At 47.8% G+C, this 13,790-nt stretch overlaps 1 protein-coding gene across 5 annotated transcripts in view; it reads right to left on the bottom strand.

Moving 5' to 3' along the window:
* HDAC4 (histone deacetylase 4) overlaps positions 1–13,790 on the bottom strand; it is a 194,080-nt gene that overhangs the window by 69,236 nt on the left and 111,054 nt on the right. For all 5 annotated transcript variants that reach the window (XM_027667821.1, XM_027667822.1, XM_027667819.1 and 2 more), the window contains 3 exons: positions 9,144–9,294; positions 5,972–6,092; positions 953–1,074 (listed from right to left, as the gene is read on the bottom strand). In XM_027667821.1, the coding sequence (XP_027523622.1) occupies positions 953–1,074; positions 5,972–6,092; positions 9,144–9,294 (394 nt within the window). The remainder of the gene's footprint in view (positions 1–952; positions 1,075–5,971; positions 6,093–9,143; positions 9,295–13,790) is intronic.

Here is a 13,790-nt window from a genome sequence, read left to right as displayed (position 1 = left end):
AGAGCTGAGAAACAACTGATCTGCCCAGAAAACCCAGACAAGACAGGACTGTAGAGGGGGGAACCAAGGCCTCGCAGGAAGTCCCAATGTTCCACTGGTAGAAACTTTTTTACTGACTTTAAGTATAAACCTGCCAGTGAAATGCCAACCCCCAGAGAAATCAACTTTTCTCGATATTTTTCTCACTCAGCAAAAATATACTTGGGCTTCAGACACCCAGATCTCTGTCTTAGCTCTGAATTCGGGAATTTGCTGGATTTTTGCATGGGTTTGGAATTTTTATGACTTCTTAAAAGCACCAGATACAGCTGCCTGTGGTTATTCCAGTTCTGCAGCTTCCTAGCATTGCAAAGATAAAAATGCTGATCCACACGTGCCATTTCCTACACATTTCCACCACTGTTTTTGACCAGCGTGGAAATGGGAGCTGGTTTGGCAAAGCTGCACATATTATCTCCCAAAAAACCCCCCAAATCAAACATTTGGTATGATTTCTGTACAGCAAGTGGGTTCCAGGATTGTCTGGATGCTTCAATACAGTCTCTCCAAGAGGAGGGGATCAACAAGCAGCAATTCCTTCTTCAGTTTGTTTGGCAGCCAAATTCAATCTTCAGGCCCCCTGGGCTAAACTGGGAAATCTGAACATAACCTATCTCCTGCTTTTCCTCCTGGTTTCTCTAAAATCTTAAAAGGAAGCTCCTGAGGTCCCTGGGGACAATTTGCTGCCTCGTGTTCTGAGCTGGAGACAGTCTGGGCCCACACCTTGGAGCTCTGAGACCATCTCACAACCTTCGCCACACGACACCCGCAGCAGCAGCTCCGGCCTCCTGGGAACACCGAGCACAGAGCCCAGGAAATAAACCACCTCCTGAAATGCAGCTTGTTGGGACCATAAAATCAAATCAGGGGACCAAATGTGACAGTGAAGAACAGCGAAGGAACGAGGGCCTACCTGTTTTCCGGAGCGGGAAGTCGTCTTTGGAATCGTACATCCCCAGGACCGGGTGGTTGTAGGTGCCGGATACGCCGCTTTGGGGAGGGGAACTCTGGTCCAGAGAGCTGTGCTGGGTCTTCCTGCACAGGAGGAAAGACAAGGAGAAGCTTTAGAGCAGGGACACACACAGGGGGTGAGTGCAGGATCTGGAATCTCAGCGCCCAACGGGGCAAAGGCGAGACTTCAGTTCTGGCTTTGTCCTTCTGGGCACTCACAGGAAAAAAAGACCTGAAATCCCATACACAGGGAAGCAACTAAATTTAATTTTCAGTGTAGGAATCACCCTGTGAAGGTATTTAACCATTAGTATAAACTCTAAGCCTGTACTTGAGCTGGGTTTTGCAAAGTCATGTTCTTGAATCTAAGCACGGGTGTTGTCACCCCCTCAACCACGGCACGAATGACCACTTTCCCTTCTCAGAATAAAACCAGATTTAGCAAAGTCAAACCCAGATTTTCAGCACAGGCTCAAAGATTTAAGCTGGCCAAGAGCAGCCAAAGGTGGTCTCCTGCCTTTCCTTCACTGCCTCCCAACCCAAGGGCTCAGCAGAGCCAGGGCCAAAGCTCTCAGCACCTTCCCAGCTGAACTTCTCCAAGCTGATAATTTATTGCTTTGTTTGAGCAGGCTGCTGGAAGTAAATTACAGTCTGTTTGCTGAGGATATTAAATAATGAATGAGTTTTCTCAGCCTCCCACCAGTCTGTTGGCTGCATCTTTCCTACTTAATGACTTGTGCCCAGCTCTGCTGTTTCTCAGGAGCTCTCCCAACCTGGGAGAAGTCTCCAGTTGGCAGAGGAGCTACACCAGCAGAATGACTGATTTAGCCATACAGGTGACAGTCACTGGGCTCTTACAGCTCAACTTTCAATGGACAGAATTTAAACCCTGTGTTTCTTCTAAATCCTAAAGAAAACAGGACCACAGAAAGCAGCACTTCATTAAAAAACAGAAGGGAATATTTGAAATTTTACATTGTCTAAAAACCAGGCATTGATGGAGACCTTGGTTGAAAATATGCTGATACAAAAGGTTCTTTAAGGAACAAAAATGAGCCATTCCCCACTGAAAACTGCACAGATTCATCCAATTCCCTGAGCAGTACCAATCCCAAATCATCCCACTCCTTGAGTGCAAGCTCGAGCCAGAAGTCTGGGGAGATGCAGAGCATCAATTCCACTGCAAGTCAAACCCTTCAAAACCAAGGGGCTAATGAACCATCGAGAAAACACATTGAATTTTCTACATGATTTTGTTACCAAAAAAACCCCTCTGAGAAGTTCATTTGAACATCTCCATCCCCGTTTTCCACACCCACAGACCTTCGGGTGGAAGGTGTCCCTGCCCATGGCACAGGGTGCAACGAGATGGGCTTTAAGGTCCCTTCCAACCCAAACCATTCCATGAGATCTTACCAGGCAGTGTGATCCACTGCGCTCTCCCAACCCTCCCTCTTCACACTCCCGATTTCCCTGACTCCTGGGGCTCCCCCAGGGCTGTATTTCTCCCGTGTGACATTCCCAGCCCCAAACACCCCCCTGTGCTTTAACCATCACCTGCCAGCAAAACACACCCCAACTGAAGGACCTTTGAACCCCTCTCGAAAACAGAAGGGGTTTTCTCTGCCTGGGATCTGCTCAATCCATGGGAAGGCAGCACAGAGAGATGTTTCACTCCCAGGAAGCTGCAATCCCAGAGCCCTGAGCCCCCTCCTGTCCCACACTGACATTTCTGGCTCTGCACGAGCAAGAGGCTTTTTTTTTCCTCCTGCCTTTTTTTTTTTTTCAGTCATGACTTCAAGCACACAATTGAGTACATTGAAGCTCTTTTCATCCCTTTATAGGGAATGTGCAGGAATTCAAAGGGCCTGTTTTGATGTGCTCTGGGGCTGCTGAATGACAGAGATTGAGCTCTGCAAACAGGAACACATTCCACAGCTCCAGGACTGGGATGTGACGCTGGTCCCAGCAAAAGGCACTGCTCTGCATGCCTGTACAAGAATTCCAGAGCTGCTGAAGGAGAGGAAATGGTACATAAATGGAGCCTGCAGGCATTCCTGAAAGCACATCCCTTCGTTTCAGGCATCCCCTGCTCTCTGAGGTCCTTCAAACACCCCTGTGCAGATATAAACTTGGACTTGATGATCTCAGAGGTCTTTTCCAACCTTAATGACTCCATGATTTTTTACTTTATCCTTCAAACATGTTCACCCAACATACACTGAATATACCTTCAAACACATGGACCTGTGCTGGAATGTTTTGTGCACACAGGGTGGAGACACCTGGGAAGGTGGGAATAATGTAACGCCAAATTTAATGTCTGATTTCAAGTGTAATTATATCTCCCTACCTCCTCACCCTGCAAACACTCAGTTAAACTCCCTTTTAACATGGAGTGGTTGCTTCCAAAGCATTGCTGACAACTTCCCAGGGAAATCCCAGCCTTGTTTGCTGAGCCCAAGGTGCTCCTGACAAGCCGCTCTTAAGGATCTGCCAGAGCAAAACCTCCTGGGAGCTGAGCTGTCCAGTGGGTCCAAAACCCACAGGAGGGACAGTCTGATCAGGAAATTCCAAAAAACCTCTCCTGCTGTTGCCTATCATGGAATTTCAGACTGGTTTGGGTTGGAAGGGACCTGAAAGCCCATCCAGTTCCACCCCCTGCCATGGGCAGGGACACCTTCCACTAGCCCAGGTTGCTTCGAGCCCCGTCCAACCTGGCCTTGGACACTTCCAGGGATGGGGCATCATCCTAGAGGTCTTTTCCAACCTTCAGGACTTGGTGATTCCATGTCAGCAGGACGTCTTTCATGTCACAGCCACTGCCATCATACCCTCAGGAGATGCTTTTTTTCCAAGGAACACTTTCAATTTTTTTTAAGCAAGGAATTCACAAACCTTAATAAGACCAAAAGGAAGTGCTTAAAAGCTGGTGTGTCATTTCCAAAGGCTCTTGCAGCATCTGGTACCACTTAATTGCCTTCCCTGCTCACAGTGGGAGCATGGGGAGCATCTCCTGCAAGGCTCGTTTGCGTGTGTTCAATCCAACCACCACCCAACTGCATCACATGGCAAGTATGTGGGGACATAAATATCTCTAGAACTGAGCTGGTAACCTATGAGATGCCATATAAATAAATACTAATATGTAAGGAATTTAAAGGTTCTTTGAAATAGAACAGAAAGGAAAAATCTTCCTCAACTCCTGCCTTAAGCGAAGGGTGCGTTTCCAAACCCTCCACCCCGCTGCCACGTGCCCTCCCCCAAGGCTGAGCTGAGCAACTCAGCACTGACAAAGGCCCTAAGAAAGATCCGTGAGGCCTCTGAGGCTCTTCCTTCCACCCTGGGTTAGAAACCAGAAGACCAACCCTCACCCCACCACAAAACAGACAAGGGAACGGGCCTTAAATCCAGCAGAAAAAGGAAGGATCCTCGTGCAATGGTTTGTGTGTTGTCTCTACCTGCTGGCATCCCTGGGAGCATCACAGGAAGGGGATGTTGGGATTAATAAGTGCCACAAGGAACCTAAACAATATATTGGTGCTCAGAAAGTCCTCAGCATTAGCTTAGAACAGGGCAGGGAACATCCTGAAACCCTAAACACAAGGAATAACCTCCTGCATCACCCCTGGCCCTGCTACACAGAGAATGCCAGGATGGTTTGGCTTGGAAGGGATCTCAAAGCTTGGGAGGGACCTTAAAACCCATCTTTTTCCGTGCCCTGCCATGGGCAGGGACACCTTCCACTATCCCAGGTTGCTCCAAGCCTTGGGCACTTCAGGGATGGGGCAGCCACAGCTTCTCTGGACACTCTTAATTTTTATTGGCTTTCTACCATTTCTGGATTAACTGTTATTTTAACCAACTGTTAAACGGAGAACATGAAGGCTCAGAGCCTTCAACCACCTTTAAGAAAATCCCCAAGTCTCAGATTGGATTTTCAGAGATGTATTAAAACTGCTCAATCTCCCTGGACTGGAAGAACATTTGAATTCTTCTGCCAACTCCACTTCAGCAGTTCTGTCCTGGCTCAGAGCTGGGAGAGCTTTCAAATTGCATTTCAGCTCAGTTTCTGGAATTTGGAAACATCTTCTGGCTATGACCTCATCCTCCCTGTACACATGTTCAGTTCTTAAGACTTGAAGCACTGTCAGAACCTCAGCTCGAACACGAATTTCATGGTAAAATGAGATGTCCTTCATTTTTGTCGTTCAAAATGCCATTAATTTTATTCTCACTAATGACAACTTCTGAAGCACTCGGGTTTTTTATTTAATGGAATCACAATGTTATGGCAGTGGAAGTTTTCAGCTCATCTCAAATTTCCTGCTTGTCTTTTATACATGGAAGGAGTGATTTTCTGAAGCTGAAAGTTGTTTCTCGGAGACCAACAGCTGAAAATTTCCAGCTGAAAATTTGATTTTCCACTTGCAAACAGAGATATCGGGGCAGTTGTGATTGGAAGCATGGACAGGACTCACTGGATGTTTCCAGAAAGAGCCAAATAAACAAACCTTCCCACTTTGAGAGCTTGAGATGAGTAGAAAGTGTTAAAGGCTTTAAAATGGGGGGTTGCTCAACTATCCTGATCTGAAAATCAGTGAATCACAGAATCTCCTGAGTCGGAAGAGACCCACAAAGATCAGTGAAATCCAACTCCTGACATGAACAATTATTCCTCAGTTTCCTGAAGTTCAAGTTTTATAACACCTGAAAATCAAACCCTGGGTGAAAAGCTGGACAACTTCTCCAGGGTCATGTGTAGGACCTGTGAGTTGGAATAACTGTGGATTAAAGACAGCAAAGGCCTCAACGCACAAAACACCGCGACCGTCCCGGTAGACATGGTAATTATTCCCACTGAAACCCTCTGGAAAGGGCACTTTGGGAATTCTGGTTCATTCCATGAGCACATCAGGCCTATTCCCCACATCTCCAGCAACTGGGAAGAGGCTGGATGCCAAGGCCAAGCCCCACTTACCCGTACCAGAAGCGAGGGTCACTGGAGATGCAGTGGTTGAGATTCCGGTGGGCCAAGGCCTTCTTCTTATTTAAGACAAATTCCTGCAATTTCATCTTCACTTCTGTGCTTGCCACTGCACCTGCGAGAAAAAAGGAAAATAAAATAAAATACAATCAATGTTTTTTAATCAATTCCCATCCTGGGAAGAATTTGAAATTTCTCCAAAGATTCAGAGTTAAATCTTTGATTTTGAGCCCAAAAGAAGAACTTTGCTTTCAAAGGGAAAAGAACAAAGTGCCTCCAGTAAGGAGCTCTCCTTTTTTTTTTTTTCCTCTTTAGCTTTGCATAGAATCACAAGCTATGTTTGAAAATAGGGATGTAATCAGAGCTTTAATTTCACTTTATTTCAAGGATTTTACACTTGTATAGAAGACACTTGGAATAAAACACTTGTCCGAGGTGTTCCAGCTCTCTTTGAATCAAAGGCATTGGAGAAAATGGGTCTTGTGGAAACTCCAGTTGTTAAAAGTCACATCTGGAAGCAGGAGGGGAACGAGCCCAATGTCTCACATGTAGATTTTGTCTTGAAAACTCCTGCAAAGAGAGACCTCTTTGTCCCAGAGTCCCTGTGCACACTAATTCCAATTCAATTCCCAGGGTCCAACCTCCTGCTTCAATCAGAAACCCCAACGTTTCACGAAGAAACTCAGTGATTTTTGCAGAGTTAAAATGTCAGCTGTGCCATTTCTCATCATGATTCCTCTCCACAACGGAGACCAGGCTGTTTTCCTGCCCTGATGGATCCAACTGCTCATTGGGTTGACAGCCCAGACTCCCAGGCACAGTTCCTGCCGGAGCGGCGCATCAAAACTCTGGCACCAGGACACGTGGAAAATGATGCTTCATCTACACCGGGGCGTAAAGCAGGAGTTCCAAAAGGAAAATATCTGGGCAAGGAGGGAATGAAAAGGCCATGAAAACTGTCTGCTCCACTGGGAATAAAAACTCAAAGATCACCCCGTGGTATTTTCGGTTCCTGGACCCTCCTTGGTGATGTGGTGATTTGACACACAGGGGGAACAATTCGTGGTCTCTCCTCGAGAGGAGGAAACTGCAGCATTTCTTATCAGGCAGAGCCTGAGGGTGAAACATTGTTCAAACTTTGAAAGAGTGCTCAAAAACGTAAAAATTCCCCTTTTTGGAGCCCTGCATTTCACACTCGCTCTCCGAACACAGGTTTGGGGGAAAGTTCAGCTGAGGAGTTGGAGACAAATTCCTGAGCAGCAAGACCAGATGAGGTGACAAATTCATGCTTCAAGGCCTTCTCTCTGCAAAAAGTGTCTTCTTTAATCCGTCTTTAAAACAATCCAGTGTGGCCGTGTCCTGTCAGTTTGGGATAAACCTGTTCTTTGGAAGACTTGAAGCTGAACAGTTTGGGATGGGGAGGGTTACAAGAGCTCCCCTGGCAGGTTTCCCTTTCAACTGGAGGTTGAAAGGCCCGAGATACCATAGAAGGGTTTGGGATGGGAGGAATCCTAAGGATCATGCAGTTCCATTCGCTGCCATGGGCAGGGACACCTTCCACTAGCCCAGGTTGCTCCAATCCGACCTGGATCACTTCCAGGGATGGGGCAGCCACAGCTTCTCTGGGTAACCTGTGTCAGGGCCTCCCCACCCTCACAGCAATTCCTTACCCCATCCAAGCCTGCCCTCTGGCACTGGGAAGACATTCCCCCTTGTCCTGTCCCTCCATCCCTTGTCCCCAGTCCCTCTCCAGCTCTCCTGGAGCCCCTTTAGGCCCTGCAAGGGGCTCTTAGGTCTCCCTGGAGCCTTCTCTTCTCCAGGTGAACCCCCCCAGCTCTCCCACCCTGGCTCCAGAGCAGAGGTGTTAACAAGGAGGGAGAAGAAACTCCACCTCTATCCCACCCTCTCCATATTTCGGATTAGGACAATTTTAGCTGCATTGCTCCAAATTTTCCGATGTGCGAAAAATAACTTGAGTGTCCTCAAGAGCTGAGGTGCTCTAATGATTCTACACCACAGTACTTCTTAACTAAAAAGTAATTTAAAAATAAAACCGTAGCCATGGGAACAGGAGCTTCAGCTTAACATCCCCAAAATCTCTTTCATTTTTCCTCTGCACCTCTGTGTTGCATCCAAAAGGCTCTTTGATCCCACTTTACAGAAACTCCGGTTGGATATCAGGGAAAATTTCGCCACTGGTAAGAGTGGTCAAGCATTGGAAAGTGCCCAGGGCAGTGGTGCAGTCCATATGTCCAAAATACATATGGATGTGGCACTTGGGGACATGGGTTAATGGTGGCTTTGGCAGTGCTGGGGGAATGGTAGCACTTGATGATCTTGGAGGCCTTTTCCAACCTTGATGATTCCAAGAATGCCACATTCACACGCAGGGAGTGGCAGAGTCAACATTCAGGTCATTTTTTTTTTTTTTTTTACTCTCACAGACTTTCCTATTAGAAAAGTTCTTCTTGGAGCTCTATCTTATTCTTGCTTCCAAGACAGAATCCCACCTCCTGGTACCCCCTTCCACCGCTTCTTCCACCAGGAGCTCCTTTATTCCCTGTGAAAGGAAGACCCAGGGAGTGGAGGGCACAACTTGGTGAGGCTTTGTTCCTCCCTTTCACTCCTAAAAGAAACCAGAACAAGCAGCCCAAAGTGTCTCTGATAAGGGAAATTGTGAGGCCATAATGATCTCATCAAGTGCATAATGACACGTGGGAAGGGCCCCCACAATCTGCAACCTCCTGAAAGAAGCTCCTGCTGAATGGAAACACTTTAAAGGGAAGAACTGAGGACTCGAGGATGTCTTAAAAGGAGTGGGATTCAGAGGAGTGAAAGAGAGAAGCAACGCAGGGTGCATCTGGTGTTTTATGGGCTTAATATTCTGCCTCCATTAGGAATGCTGCCAAAAATACTTCAAAAAATGTTAAATCAAGGGAAGAGAGGCCAGGCTTCCTTTTGAAAAACGCTAAAAAGGCATTTAGTGAGACAAAACTGGAGATAAAGCAGAGAAACACATTTCTCTCTTCCCCTCAATCCCTCCCAACAGTTCCCTGTGCAGCCCAGGAACTCACAGAGGTTACTCCAGGTTTAGAAAGAGCCTTTCTGGCTCCCACTCCCCTGCTCTCCCTGTCACCACCCAAACAAGGGAGCTTTGGCCACTTACTCTCTTTTCCTTTCTCCTTGTTTTTCAGTTGCTGAAGTTTCTGCTCCCGGTGCTGCTTCTCCAGCTCCTGCTCCTGCCGGTGCTGCTCCAGCTTCCTCTGGTGCTCCAACAGCTCCTGCTGGTGCTTCATGGCCAACATCTCCTGCTGCTGCTGCGGAGAAGGGAAGAGGGGAGAAAGAGCAAATTAACATCCTCAGCCTTCCCAGGGCTAAGCCAGAGGCTTTTATCCAGGGCTTTAATCCATGGGAACAAGGAGGAGCATCCTGGTCAGGAAGAACCTTGTCTGAGGACACAACAAAAAGCTTCTGCCCAAACAGGGGCTTCCCCAACCCCTTTGCTGCTGCCAAAGATGAGATTGGTGCCTGGGCCTTCATATTCTCTCCACTGTCTGCTTTAATTAAAACCACCTTCAGAATTAGCTGTTGTCCGGAGAAATTGTAGGAATTGCGGCTGCCCCATCCCTGGAAGTGTCCAAGGGACACTTGGGGCAATCTGGTCTAATAGAAAGTGCCCCTGCCCATGGCAAGGGGTTGGAATGAGATGGGCTTTAAGGTCCTTTCCAACCCAAATCACCCTGGGATTCTGTGATTAATTATAAAAGAATTGCTTCAATGTATAGAAAAATAATTCCTCCAATTATCTCTCCAGGCAGGATTTACCCTCTTGACTCACCCACATTCACAGAATAATCAAGAGACCTGATGCCTAATTAAGGTCAGGCTTTGCAAAGCCTCCATCAAATGGGATGTTCAAGGCTGGAAGCACCAAAGGCTCCTGCTCCAGCCCAAGTTTCCCCTTAGGTCTCCAAGTCTCGGCACCTGGAAGTGGACTCATCAACCTCCTGGAAATTTGGGGTGGATCTCCCCAGCCCAGGGGATCCTTTTTAGGTCCGGAGGGAATTCCCCTAGGGATTGAAGGTGGCAGTTTGATCTGCTGTGCCCTGGGGTGGTCTGTGTGAGAGAACACCCCATGTCCTGACAGGAGCACACCAGGAAGAGCAGGTGACAAGTGACACATCCCAGCAGCTCCGGGAGGTGGGAATGGATCTCCCTGGGGCTAAAAATTCCTTCTTCTTTAAGAAAACCCCCTGAAACTACAATTTACCACCTCCCAATTTTATTTGCACCCTGTCCAGCACGATCCATGCTGGAGCCAGCTGTGTGGGCTGCTCTGGCTCCTGCAAACCCCCCGGAATGCCGGAGCACTCCAGCTCCCACCGCCCGCCCCACACTCTTTATGTTGGCAGCTTATAAAGTAACAGATTGATCTGGAGCTGGCAACCTCCAGCTCCAAACCCCTGCCTGCTCCAGGGAGGGATGAGCCTTCCCCAAGGCTGCACTTAATGGGAGCCTGTGCTCGGATACCACCCACCGCTCCGGGATCACCAAATCCCAACGTGGAAAGGGATCAGAATCACAGAATCATGGAACCCCAGAACATTCTGGGTTGGAAGGGACCTTAAAATCATCTCACTCCAACCCCTGCCACAGCTATTGAGACAGAGAACCTCCTCTCTCCAAGAATATCTCAGTCCATCCTTCTCCAAACCCTGCACAAAAGGCTCCCACCCCACGGACACTGATTTTTCCTTCTCCTTGAGCACACTTTAATTCCTTTAATTGTAATTCTCGGGGTGTCCTGTGCAGGACCAGGAGCTGATGATTCTTGTGGGTGCCTTTCTGTGTTTCCCTCATTAATTTGTGGCACTGTACATTCGGACCACCCGACACTTCAGCTGCGGATGCACTAAAGATACACCAAAAACTCCACTATTCTATATAAAGATGCAACAAAAAAAAATCATCTAAGAGGTATTTCCAATCTGCCTGGCTATCTGCTGGAAATTTTCCATGGAGGAATCCCTGCTGCGCCTGTTCCAAGCAGGCAGACTGTTGTAAAACACCGGGATCCAGTTCTTTGCAGCGACTGCACCTAAGCTTCCCTTCCCGATCCAGTGGAATTTCATGCAAACAACCCAAAATCCAGGCAATAAAAACCTACAAAAGGAGGAGGGGAAAAAAATAGAGAATTAAAAAAGAAAATAACCCTAGTTATTTTTGTTTTCTAATTAAGCAGCAGCTTCTACTAACACATCTCCATTTGGAAAAAGAGGATCTTTCCCGACTTCCAACAAGTCCACCACATGGTGGGCTCCCAGAACCTCGCCATGGAAAGTATGCAAATGAACAATATTTAATGCACAATATGGTAAAACAGGTTTTGTTATTTTTCTGAAATCAGGAGCCTTTTCTCTCCATCTGCAGTCTCCTTGGCTTTGCAGGCTCTGCTTCCTGCGAGGGTTTACATACATTAGGCTGCTTTAGAAGGAGCTGTGCTTTCACTGACATCTGGAGCGAAATGGGAATGAAAAGCCCAATTTGGAGCTGGATGGTTTAGGGAAGTTTCATTAGGGATGTATTGTCCCTGCTCGTTTTGACCCTGGTTTCCACAAAGCTTATTCTTAGGAGAGTTTTTTCATATTTGTTTCCAAGTTGGAAAAAAAAAAAAAAAGAAAATAAAAGAATGAAGTGACGCCTCCATGGAAAATGAAAGGAAATCACTGGTGGTGTCTGGGAAAATGAGCAAAGAAAACCCACCCAGGTGTCTTCTCAGGGCAGGAATGTTTCTCCACACTTCTCAGGAGCTCTGATATATTTAGATTGCATAAGTAGGGAAAGGTTCTTCCCCCAGAGGGTGGTTGGGCACTGAACAGGCTCCCCAGGGAAGTGTCCAGAGCTCAGGAAGCGTTTGGACAACACCCTCAGGGACAGGGTGGGATTGTTGGGGTGTCCCGGACAAGGCCAGGGGTTGGACTCAATGATCCTTGAGGGTCCCTTCCAGCTCAGGATATTCTGTGATACAAGAAGTTGTCCCACACACTGAAACTTCAGGAAAACATCCATTTGTGATCGAGTTAAAGCAACTGAGGCAAATCCGAGCAGGCAGTGACCATTCCCACCCCTGTGCCCATCACACAGTGCTGGGTTTATTCCCCAACTCTTACTTCCCAAATATTTAAATTGCATTACCAAGTGAGACACTGAGGGAAGCCCCTGGATTTGAGACTCCGCCTGAGGAGCCCACGGTGACAGACACAAACCCTGCATTAGGGAGCTCACAACATCTGAATTAGGTGCTCTTGCCAAAATCAATATTTGTAAATATTTATAACTATGGGGATTCCTGCATATGTTTAATGTCACTGCTTCCACTGTTCAGGAAAACTGCACAAATGTTCAACTGTACCTGCAGTCAGTGTTGCTGCTGCTCCTTTAGCATATATGAATATTAATAAAGGCACGAAGGGGCATGGAGAGCATTTCCAGGTATTTATCAACTGTCAGCGCTCCAGTGGATTTTGCCTTCACATTCCTCAATTGTCTCCAGTCCTCCAGCGTGTCTACCTGGAATGGGCACTGACACCTTCTCAGTGAGGGCTTTGTCACCTCCCACTGCACAAAGAAACCTCTTTTTCAGGGAAGTGCAGCTAAAACTGTTCCCTTTAGTTGTTACAACACCTTTAGTTGTTTCAACACCAGCAGAACGGCAGCGCTCCAGGAACTGTGGGGGGCTGACACCAAATCCCATTTCCCAGGGGGAATGCATTTCCTGGAGACCCCCACAACCACTCCTCAATTTGCTAAAGGAGTAGCCAAGCACGGAGGTCCTTCTTGCCCCCTCTCACTCTTCCATCAGGAGCCAGGCACTGGTTTGGGGGCAAATTCCTTGATTTAAGGCAAATCAGCTGCCCCCTGCTTTGAATTCTACAGTTTGTGAGGGTTAAATCAGGTATTTAAAATGATCTGGAGCTCAGGGTCTGTAAAAATGAAGTAAGATCGTGGGTGATGACGAAGAAAGAACTCGCCCAGAACAAACACCCCGAAAAATCACCAGCTGTAGGTGGAAGCAAAGCACGGATGGCACTGGATTTCTGGGATAACTCTGGGTTGGGTTATTCCATAGGGATCTCAGTGCTGGCTGGACTCTCTGCCTCATGTTCTCCCCATCCTGTTTACTGAAGTCTCAGGCTGCAGCTCCAGTTTCAGGACTCGCTCCCTTGGCTCTGGTGCGGCGTGTTTGGGATTTCTCCTGGAGCACCGGAGGCCAGTCAGGATTAATCGGCTGTACAGGGAGATGGGGAGGGGGAAAACATTGTGGTTTCCAGCAGAAGCCAAGACACAGAGATCTGAAGGAATGAGCATCCATCATCCCTTCTCCTGGACGCACACCCAGCGTGCCCCGTTCCCGCCACCAGGCAGAGACAGTCGGAATCTGCCAAGAGCATCCCGGGCAGCTCCGCAGGGACACGATCCGGCCCAGCCGGCAGCTTCCCGGGCAGGAGGCTGATCTTGGGCCGACACATCCCACTGGGAACGTCTGGTGCTCGAGTTCACGAGGCTCAAATGTCTCCAGGAGCGGGAATGCCGGTTGTGTTCCCTCCTCTCTGGCCCTGGGTGATAAGATCCCACGTTCTTACCTCGGCAGCTTGTTATGGATGTATTATGTTATATCCCGGTTTCCTTCCCTCACCTCTCCTGAAAGGCTGGAATACCTGCGCAAGTACAGCACTGAGAATGCTTTTGAAGTGCCTTTTGCTTCCTGACTCCCTCTCCAGCCTTTCTCAAAAGCAGAGTATCCAAGAGCCTT

This window comes from Corapipo altera, unplaced genomic scaffold (assembly GCF_003945725.1).
Source record: "Corapipo altera isolate COAL_440 unplaced genomic scaffold, ASM394572v1 354, whole genome shotgun sequence".
NCBI classification, from domain to species: domain Eukaryota; kingdom Metazoa; phylum Chordata; class Aves; order Passeriformes; family Pipridae; genus Corapipo; species Corapipo altera.
This window is presented reverse-complemented; position numbering and strand designations above follow the sequence as displayed.